We start from the raw sequence: 11,616 nt of genomic DNA, 5'->3' as shown, positions 1-11,616 counted from the left end.
ATATACGAACAACCTGTTATTTCATTCCGATTCATTCCGACTCAGTTTGAAATGTTAAACCTACAGAAAACAAATATTACAGCCTTTGTATCATTCAGAAACAATACCTAATGATGTTTGCATTGTAGCAGCCGTACACTTACCACTAATATGCCTAGATGTTCTTCGTGTTTCACTGTTGCAGTCATTACATTTGGGTAATCCTGCTGGCAGGTTGCCCTCAGCCGGCCTGAATTCCAAAGTCTTGGGTCCTGCGTCGGCTGCTGTCGCCCCCTCCCTGACATCAGGTCATCAGGGGTATAAAAGAAGTAGCCAATGCCATTTTCTTCAGTCTTTCTTGCCGCGCGGTGCCCGAAGCAGAAGCAGTTCGCAAGTGCCGGTCGGCCGACTCCTGAGATTTTCATGTTTGAGTTTCGGATCCAAAGTCTTCAATAAAGCTATGTACCCATTGGGGAAACTTTTTTCTTGCTCCAGACCGATGTCAGAAAAAGTTAATAATTGTATTTCTTGTGGTAAGCAAATACTTCATAAGGATTTTCATTCTTACTGTATTCCTTGCCTAGGCCCTGATCACAACATTACCGATTGTCGGTTTTGTGCTAGATTTAACCAACGCACTATTAAGCGTCCGTATGATTTTGCTTTAAACTTTTTTGGACGCCAGTTTAATTATCCTGAAATGTCGTCGGATAGCCATCTGACTACTGGAGTTTACAAAAAATGCAAAGAAAAGGATAGAGAAAAACAACCAAGGCCCAAAACCGACGATGAAGCTTCTCCTAAGCCAGTCTCTGGTTCGCCGATTCTCAGTGAGGCGCTTTCGCAGCCCGTGACGCCCGCTACTTTAGAGTCACAGGCCGCTACCGACTCCCACTTGGAGTCAGCCATGCCACTGGATACTCAAGGTATTCGAGCCTCGGACACTAATCCCTCAGATGGGTCTGGAGCCACTGAGCAGGTACTGGCTTCTGAGGGTGTTTTCAGACTTAAACATCTTTACATTAAAACAACTTCAGCTTCAAAGACAAAGACTAAAGCACTTTCTAAAGCAAGGAAACAAACTCAAGAGCCACGTGGACAGGCCTCTATGCCCAAAAAACAGATGTTCAAAATGGCCGAAGACTTGATTACCTTGATCAGGGGTTCCCATCCCCCTCCTGATAAGAGGCCTAGGCAAGACACTGACTATGACTCTTCAGATCAGGTTTATATTTCTTCTGATTCCTGTTCTGATCAGGGATATTCTCTTCCCCACTATGAGGATTCTGATGCTGAAGACTCTGTTCCTTCAGCATCTCCTCCTGAAGACTATTCCTTTGGGGAAACCTTGCATACCATGAGGGAGCATTTCTACTGGGAGAGCCAAGATTTTTCAGGATCTAAAAAGAGGCTCAGGGATTTTCTTTTACTACCTTGGCACATGCCTCTAGCCATTCCCCCTGTAGACATTGTAGATGATGTGTTTTCGGAGTCTAGTCTGACACCTGACTCCTTATCCCCAGCCCCTGTTAAGCCTGACAGATATTACAGGGTTCCTGACTACCTTGCTGTTGACCCAGAAACTATTTCACAGGGTCCAAAGGGAGTTAAGGCTTCCATGGCAAAAAACCCAACCCCCTCAGACAGAGATTCAAGGGCACTGGATAGATGGGGAAAAAAGGTTTACACATCTGCAACTTTGGCTGTATGGGCCTTAAACTGTCAATTTCATATGCTTTAGTATCAGCAACATGTCATGGGATTGCTTAAACAGAAAATGTTGTTAAATTCTGAATGTGCAGGAAACAAGAAATGCAGAATTTATTGTATGCATCAGAACAAGTTGGAAAGCATACTTTGCAATGTAGTTTTGATTCTTTGGAGGCCTCCTGCAGGGCCGCAGCTACGGGTTCTCTAATTAGGAGGCATGCTTGGTTAAAGGAACAAAATCTGCCCGATCATGTTAAAGTTAAATTACTAGATGCACCTTTACAGCATGATACTTTGTTTGGTGTTAAGGCAGAAGAGGTGATAAAGAAAATGGAGGACAAAGCTAAATCTATGCAAACTGTCAAAGATTTTTGACAAATACAGCTATAGATTGGTCCATTCCTGTGTCAGACAGACCTCAAAGGGGCAGACCCAGACGCCCTAGGGGCAGATCCCAGGCGCAAGGTTCTTATAGACCCAAACAATGGGGTGCTTCTACCTCCAAAGCTGGAGAAGATAGATCACAAACATACAGAAAACAGCCTCAGTGACTTCCCCCTGCCAGCACCAAGCACTTATCTTCTGGCAGCACCCTTAGGGGGAAAATTAGCACTTTTTGCTCAAAATTGGCACATTATAACCCAGGAAAAGTGGGTTCTAAACATAGTGTCACAAGGCTACAAGTTCCATTTCCATACTCTGCCAAAGGCAAACGGCTGGCCAGATCTGCCAGAAAATCAATGGGCAGAGGCACAAAAACAAGTCTCATCCCTCATGGACATGGGGGCCATTCAACAAGTACCAGAGCAAGAGCAGGGACAAGGTTTTTACTCAAGACTGTTCATGGTACCCAGAAAGGACAAGGCCTGGAGGCCGATACTGGACCTGTCTATTCTGAACACTTTCCTGGATATTCCAAAATTCAAAATATTGACTTTGCAACAGCTTCTGCCCATGCTGGGCAAGAATGCTTGGCTTGTGACTTTGGACCTAAAAGAGGCATACCTGCATGTTCCAATCAGACAACCATGCAGAAGATACCTAAGATTCAAGGCAGGTTCAATGCATTACCAATTCTCTGCACTGCCCTTTTAGCTTATCTACTGCGCCCAGGGTCTTCAAAAAGTGCCTGGCACCAGTAATTGTATTCTGCAGACAAAGAGGAATACAAATATACCCTTACTTGGATGACTGTCTCATTCAAGCAGAGAACAAGGACATTCTTCTTCAACATTTGGCGTTCGTGAAAAGACTTCTAACATGCCTAGGGTACACAGTCAACAAAAAGAAATCAAAACTAGTACCCTCACAAGAGATTACATTCCTGGGTGCAAGCTTGAATACAACTGCCCAGATGGCTTATCTCACGCCAGACAAACAAAGGCAACTGACTACGTATTTCAAAATGTTGTCAACAAAGACCCAGTTATCTGCAAGAAAAATTCTGCAGGCTTTGGGCTTCATGGCATCCTGCATCCTACTAATTCCATATGCAAGACTGCATATGAGAAAACTTCAATGGTACCTAAAAAGTGTTTGGACTCAACATTGCCACAACCTGGAAACAGTCATTACTCTCATCCCCTGCCTGCAACAGGAGTTTTGATGGCGGGCAAAGGCTTGTCACCAGAACAAAGGACAGCCATTCACATTACCTCCAGCCAGGCAGACACTAACAACGGATGCATCAGACTATGCCTGGGGAGCCCACATGGCAGGAAGAGGCATTCAGGGCACATGGTCCTCAAACCAAATGCATCTACATATCAATGCCCTGATGGCCTTCAAGGACCTACTTCATCCGGGGCAACTACTGATAAAGACAGACAACACCACGGTCATGTGGTATATAAACAAGCAGGGGGGCACACATTCTTACCCCCTTTGCAGACTAGCCATGACCTTGTGGGACACAGCTTTGACTTACCAAGTACATCTGCAGGCACAATTCCTGCCAGGAAAGGAAAATACTCTGGCAGACGAACTAAGCAGAAACCTCATGGATCCCTATGAGTGGAAACTGGATCCACAAGTCTTCAGCATGATAACAAGGAAATGGGGATGCCCGGACATAGATTTATTTGCCTCCCCTCTCAATTACCAACTAAAAAGATTCTGCACAAGGACTTATCACAGACAAGCATGGAAAGTGGATGCCCTATCTTTCAGCTGGAAAAAAATATCAGTATATGCCTTTCCTCCACTGCCTCTCCTCCCCAAGGTGCTCCTAAAGGTCAGACAGGAGAAGCCAAAGATGATGCTGATTGCCCCAGACTGGCCACGCCAGTACTGGTATCAAATACTAAGGACCTTATCTCTATACCCAGCTTGGGCCTTACCTCAAATACCTCGACTACTGTCCCAGCAAAACAATCAGATCATGCACAGCCAACTCAGGACATTAAACTTGGCAGCATGGCGGATAATGTAGTCATACAAAAAACACCTCTCAGTAAAGCTGTGATGGATGTCATTCTGGAAGCCAGAAGGCCTAGTACTAGAAAGTCTTATGCTAGAAAATGGAAGAGATTCTGTGCCTGGAACCAGGCACAAGGAACCGATACAGCTGTACCAAATATTCCTCAGATTTTGCAATACTTAACTGAGATGCTGGACAAAGGCCTATCTTTTTCATCAATTAAAATTCATGCCTCTGCCATTTTGGCTCATTACAATACAGAGCCACCACTTTTTTCTCATCCTTTATTAAAGCAGTGCCTCAGAGGAGCCAAAAATGTAAGATCCCCAAGGAGACTACCAATACCTGCATGGGGCCTCAACTATGTCTTGGAAAAACTCACCCTACCTCCTTTTGAGCCAGTGGCTACTGCTGACATGAAGTTTTTATCTTGGAAAACAGCACTGCTCTTAGCAATTACTTCTGCAAGACGAGTTTCAGAGCTACAGACGCTCATGGCTGTGGAACCTTTCATAATTTTTCATCCAGACAGGGTCTCCCTGAGGACAAACCCAACATTTATGCCTAAAGTAGTGTCCACTATGGCGCTTAACCAAGCCATCCATCTGCCTACCTTTTACCCAAATCCACAAAACAAGGGGGAGAGAATTCTGCATTCTTTGGACATACACAGACAGCTTAGATTCTACTTGGACAGAACCAAAGCTTTCAGGAAGACAGAGCAATTACTAGAGGCATATGCTGCAGGATCACAAGGAAAGCCTATCTCAAAGCAGACTATTTCTAAGTGGTTAGGACACTGCATTCATTTCTGCTACTTACACCATGGCAAGCCAGTGCCTAAGGGAATTAGGCCTCATTCCACCAGAGCTGCAGCCACCTCAGCAGCCTTTCTCAGGGGAGTGCCAACCAGAGACATTTTAGAGGCGGCTACTTGGAGTTCAGTGCACACCTTTACAAAGCACTATCATCTGCCACTCTACTCTAAATCCAGGGCAGGGTTTGCCACTGCAGTTCTGCAGGGCCTCTTAGCCACCCCTACTGCTGTCTAGTTCCAGCCTCCCAACCATAGCTTTGGGACTCTACCCAAATGTAATGACTGCAACAGTGAAACACGAAGAACATAGTACAGTTTTGTACACTTACCATAAATGTAGATGTTCGAGTGTATTCACTGTTGCAGTCCAGGTTACCCAGCTACCTTCCCCCTTTTTTCTTTTGGATCTTATCTTTTCTTCTCTGATTTATACTACCTATGTGGTGTATTTGCTTATAGATGAAGGTAAAATTTATATTGTTGTATTTATATAAAGTTTGGCTACCCTTTTGGGGGGCACCAGACATCTGGGGCAAGAAAAACTGAAGAAAATGGAGTTGGCTACTTCTTTTATACCTCTGACGACCTGACGTCAGTGGGGGGGGGTGACAGCAGCCGACGCAGGACCCAAGACTTTGGAATTCAGGCTGGCTGAGGGCAACCTGCTAGCAGGATTACCCAAATGTAATGACTGCAACAGTGAATACACTCGAACATCTACATTTATGGTAAGTGTACACAACTGTACTGTCTTCTAATTCAGTATAATGTAATCCACTTCACTGTTTGAACTGGATATGCAATAGTTCTTGACTTATGTACAGAAACAAAGTACCGATCACTAATGTACGACGTGGTGACATCATCACTTTCCCTACATCGACTTCTTAAAGACGAATGCACCTGTGTATTCGTGTATTTATATTTCAAAGTTACAGTGCCATGCATATTCTTCAGTCGACCCTCTGACTGCTTAACTTATTTATATACACTAGTCATTTGTAATAATGATAGTAAAGCTATATATATATATATATATATATATATATATATATATATATATATATATATATATATATACGTATATGTGTGTGTTTGGGTGTATATGTATATGGGTTCACTAGACAATTTTGAAATACTGAAATGTCGAATTTCAGTATTTCGAGACTGAATAGTTGAACAGTGCAGTTATGCGAAACTACAGTATCTCGAATGTGGAAATGTCGAATCCGCTGTCATGGTGTCGCGTTTGTGACATGCGGTGCGGTTTGTGGATTTAGCTGGGGATTCAGGTAAGTGGTGTTTACGTAATGGTATTGGATAGGGATTTTAGTGTGTGTGTGTGTGTGTGTGTGTGTGTGTGTGTGTGTGTGTGTGTGTGTGTGTGTGTGTGTGTGTGTGTGTGTGTGTAGTGGTGCTTTTTGTGTGTTTGTGTGTTTAGTGCAACCTCAGAGTTAGTATATATAGGTAGGGTAGGTGTGTTTGTATGTTATGTTGTGTCTGTGTGTGTTCTTTTGTTTGTTGTAGTATAGTTAGGTAGGTGTATGTGTGTGTGTGTGTGTGTGTGTGGTCACAATTTTGGTTTTCGCGGTTGTGGGTTTGCGGGTATGTTGAATTTCGACTATACAGTCTCGAAATACTGAAATTCGACATTTCAGTATTTTGAGATTGTCTAGTGAATCCGTATATAAATTTATATATGTATGGATCTACTTTGAAATAATGATTTACCAAAATCCCAAACCACAGAATCTCAAGACCACTATGTCAAAATGACTATACCCCGAGTGTTTACAACATCAACACTCAAAATATGAAAACGGAAAAAGCAAAACATAACTTACCTGCCCTACACTGCTACAAAATAAAAATAAATAACTACCTACTTCTCTATGTTTAAGCAGAGGGGCAAGCCCTCTTGCACCCCACCACCCCCCTGCTAATAAAATATATGAACTGCGAAACCTCACTACACCGAAGAGGACTGTAAACATACCATTCCATGCTGTACAGCCACAAATCTATAGTGCATAACAGTGACCTCTGTAAATATAAACAACTTAATTCTTTTACTACTGACAATTTACTTAACATGCAAAACCACCTCTACCTGACACATTTCTTTCTTGATAACACTTTAAACACCAGTATATTACTTATACTGTCCAGTCCACATACAACACTTACCCTTCCATTGCAACAACTAGAAAGTCTATTCAAAATCTCTGACAACTCTGTACAAACCCAACGGAGCACTACCTCTGACCTTAACAGCCACCATACCTTTTTTCTAAAGAAACTCCTTAACCTTAAAGAGATACCATACCATTTACAAGTATACTGCACAACTATTAACTTCCTTTCAGCATTTTGAGTGTCTATGTTGTAAACATTCAGTAAATAAGAGTATTGAAATTGTGGTCTCAAGATTCTGTAGTTCGAGATTTTGGTAATTTGTTATTTCAAAGTGTGCATATATATATATATATATATATATATATATATATATATATATGTATATGTATATATATATATATATATATATATATATATACTTAAAGGCAGTTGCCACTATGGGCAGTGTATGATTCTAACATTTCACACAGAAACTGTGTGGTACCTGCAAGAGATCAGACCAACTGATGGCATCTGCAGTACCAGAAAGCTGTCAGGCATACAAGAGCGCATCTGTTATGATGTACTGATTTCATTGAAATGAGTAAACATTGAACTTAAGCTTATCAGATGAATGTGAACAGCTAATTCCCATGCATAAGGCACATAGTAACAGGTCAGGTATTGGCTATCTGTGACCTGATTCTATATAAGAGGGAGAGAAGGAGGATGACATGCTAAAGAGGAGCATGTTATCACTTACCCTGGTTCATTTTGGGATAATTATTTCTTTAAAACTTTAATGCAGTTATTTCATTGGTACACTAAAATATTAGCATTTTTATCTCTGGATTGTTTTGTGGGTGGAAGGTATTTTTTTTAGTTCTAAATATTGTAGCTTTTCAAATTTTTAAATTTAAAAGAAAATAAGGGAAAACGGAGTTATTTCAGCCTTCACTGTTGCAGTGTTGTGTTAAGTAGGTTAAAGGCAGCAATATTTATTTATTTTCAGATTCTATCCATAATTTTCTGTAAATGAAAGCAAGTCCTACCTAGTCATGAATGCTTGCACATGTAATGCTGCCCATGTCACCATTCCTTAAGCTTATCCTGATTATACAAAACATGCGTGACAAATTTACATGGTGAATTTGTTTTGTAATAGTCCAGAAGCACATATTTGCATAGACAGGAATTTTATTGATCGTGTCTAACAGAAAACAAATTTAACAATTCAGAATATTGCAAATTTTATACTTTCAGCTCAGGCATTAACATTTATTTAACATAAAAATGGCCCGAAAGATCAGTGTCCTACCACAGTTAACAAAGAGAAATAAAATTAATAAAAATAGAATAAGTAAAACAACTCCTATTTTCTACTACCAAAACAACCTTCCTCTTTTTGAAGCACAATTGTTTGAATCATAAAAATGTAAGCACATGGTTTCAGAAAGCATTATTACTGTTCAGTAAAGAAAGGAAAACGACAAATGTGATTTTTTTTTATATATATAAAAGTTTTGGCCTCTTTGGCCAGGATGACTATATGTGGTCATCACTGTATCTCCTTTCTCCAACCCACCTTTGACTAACAGGCTTGTCTCCCAGGTTTGAGAGACACAAACTTGGCTAGGGCTGGTGGAACATTTAATAATACATAAAGGAGGAGGGAGAGATGCTCAGTGTGTCCCAGGCCAGCCTTGTATTATCTATTCCTCAATACATGTATTTTTGTATACTCTAAAATTCCCTGAGGGGAGACCATGTAGTGATGAGTACACAAACAGTAATGAACATATTTGTCCATGATTTGCTGATGTCCACCTCCCCCTATGGGCACACATGCATTGCAATGCAGTAATACAGCTCTCTACCCTCTCCCAGAGAACAGCATTGAGCTGAGCTGTGAATACCCACACCTTCCCCCAAGGTAGGACAGATGGTCATCTGTTGCTCAAACATACCCAGAACCTAGCCCAGGTTACAAGTCGATTCTGCGTCACTAGTGTTGCAGGAGGATATCCAGATGCTGCAGAAACAGATTGGATTAAATATGTGATTTTGTGTAAAAAAAAAAAAAACTTGGGTTTGATTGCAATAAGTAGCATGGGTGTGTACATATGGAGGACTTAGACTGATTACAGCTTTGTACATTTGGAGTAAAACTGTTTGCTGTGTATTAGAAGCCCATCCTTGTTAGTTGCAAGAGGCGCAAAAACTGTTGTGACCCCACTCTAACATTAAAATTCAGGTTCTTTGTGCTTTATGGGGTTCCAGACTTTCTTTTTATTTCCTGGTTTCCATTTTCAGTGTATACAGTTAGCATTCACTTTACAACACATTTCCACATATAATAAAATGTGCAGCTTTGACATTTTCTGCCAGAAATTCTTGAGGGTGGTTGCTCTGATCACTAAGGTGAGAGTTATGTTTTCTGTAATTCCTAGAATGTTTGCCCGGCTGCCATGTATTTTCAGACAAATAGTAAAATAAATAGCACTGCTGTATCACAGGTAATACAGATGTAACAAGCAGATTGCTATGTTATAACCCACACTTGGTGTTGCAAGCACTGTGTTGCTAGAATATAGACATCTGCCTATGTCAGTTTTATTTCCTATTTTGCATAATTTTGTGTTAGAGTGTACCAGTAGACAGCTTTGAATCTGTGTACTATGCATGGTACGATCTTTGCACATTCTTAATCTTATGATTGTGTTTCCATTTCCAGTGTACCACATGAAGAAAGATGGCTGGATCAAAGTATCCCAGGAAGATGTTGGAAAGCTACATGACAGATATGCAAAAGAGAAAAAATAATTTTTGCACATTTCTGCATGCTTGTCAGAGCAGCACTAGATGTTTAGAATTAACTGATTTTATTAAATAGTGCACACCTTTAAGAAAGGGTCACATTTCACTTACAGTGGGAGAGTGTCTCAGTGTGAAAAAAACAGCACAGAGTACAGTTTATTTCTGAACTACTGTTGCGTTCCAGTTTATTTAATTATGTCATATGTCATACATGTAAACATATAAACTGCATTTGTTACAAAAGTCTCATAGATGGATTTTCTTTGTTTGTTTATTATTTGATTTATGTGTATGTCTTGTATGTGTGCATGTGTCCTGTTCAGTTTAATTCTTTCAGTAATATGTAACGGTGATGGATAAGCAGCTTGCTTCACTGATGAAGCTCAGCTCTTTCAAAGCCTTAGTGTGGAGCACAAAACACTAATGTTGCCAAGAGAGATTTTTCATAGAAAATACTATAGTTAATCATGAATGTTGTCCTTCCCGACATCAGTTTCTGGTTAATGGGTTAATATAAATTGCTTCTGGGATTTACTCCTTAAGAAAAGAAGGGAATGTAATTCTGCCATTTTTATGAATAGTTCATTATAGGCCACAAAATGGTTGTGAATTATTGCTGCTATACAATGATCATTAACCTTGTTCTACTTTTTTCCATTTGAGAAGCTATTTTGCAAGTTCATTCATTGCCACACATATATGACAATGGATTCAACCAGTGAATTTTTAGTTTGGGAGCATAATAACATATTGTTAGGGAATTGACTACTTCATTTAAAAAAATGTAAACCCAAAAATAGGAATAGGTTTGACTGCACAAATCTAGAAGATGTTTTGTGCTGATGTACAGAGTAATCCTTGTTGCCCAGTAATAGTGGTGATACAATGGTGGCTGTTTGTTAAATTTTCATTGCTCGAAGTAGGGTTTTTTTTTTGTTTGTTTGTTTAATTTTTCCATGCTAGCAGCACTCAGCAGTGAGTTTCAAGAGATTTTACTGGATCTTTTTTTGTTCTAGAAACCTAATGACATGTCCAAAATTATTGTGGATTTAACCCACTGAAACAATGACATTTTAAAAGTTGTTTTATACCTTCCCCTAGGTTGTATGGTTATTTGTGTTAGTAGTTGTGGGGGCACAACACCCACTGCACCCATGACAAAATGAGTTTTTGAATGAGAAAAACAACTTTTAAAAGCAAATTGTTTCAATGAGTTGTAACCCGATAAATTCAGAGGTGATGACTCATTAGGAAGCCCTTTTCCCCATGAGTTGTAATAGGCATTGTATGTGAAAATAAGTCATTTTAATGAATCGAATAATGGTAAATGCCCCTGTCAGTGTATAACATAGCATATGACATTTTAGACAGAACTGTGTTGCTTTATATTTACTAAAACTGCAGACGTACCCAGCCTGAAATCATAGGGATAATCTTTTTCCCCTTATTTTTTGATCTTCTCCTCTAAAAACTCTTAGAAGAAAACGTTTCCAATGTCCTGGATGGTTTCAGGACTTTGTATATACCCTATAATAAACAGATATTACTGTCATATCATGATATAGAGTACAATCTGTGTTCCACAGATGTTAATATTAGCTATATTACAGTATTGTCATCCATGTATATATTTATATTTATCATTATCATCTGGGATATAGACTCATTAAAGAGGCAAATCCTTTGGCAGGAGTGTTTTTTTCCTCAGCAGGTATATCTGGTTACCTATTGGACAGCTGAGCTGCTTCTTGCTGTCTAG

General features: G+C 40.0%; 1 protein-coding gene across 1 annotated transcript in view; it reads left to right on the top strand.

The window, feature by feature from the left end:
• LOC122811458 (proteasome subunit beta type-8-like) overlaps positions 1–10,103 on the top strand; it is a 164,155-nt gene extending 154,052 nt beyond the window's left edge. Inside the window, exon 6 of the mRNA XM_044083311.1 lies at positions 9,775–10,103. Within this exon, the coding sequence (XP_043939246.1) occupies positions 9,775–9,863 (89 nt within the window). The 3' untranslated portion in view covers positions 9,864–10,103. The remainder of the gene's footprint in view (positions 1–9,774) is intronic.
• The last annotated feature ends 1,513 nt before the right edge of the window (positions 10,104–11,616 follow it).

Source organism: Protopterus annectens, chromosome 9.part0 (assembly GCF_019279795.1).
Source record: "Protopterus annectens isolate FY-2018-M chromosome 9.part0, PAN1.0, whole genome shotgun sequence".
NCBI classification, from domain to species: domain Eukaryota; kingdom Metazoa; phylum Chordata; order Ceratodontiformes; family Protopteridae; genus Protopterus; species Protopterus annectens.
The sequence above is the reverse complement of the archived record's forward strand: the minus strand, read 5'-3'. Positions and strand labels throughout refer to the sequence as shown.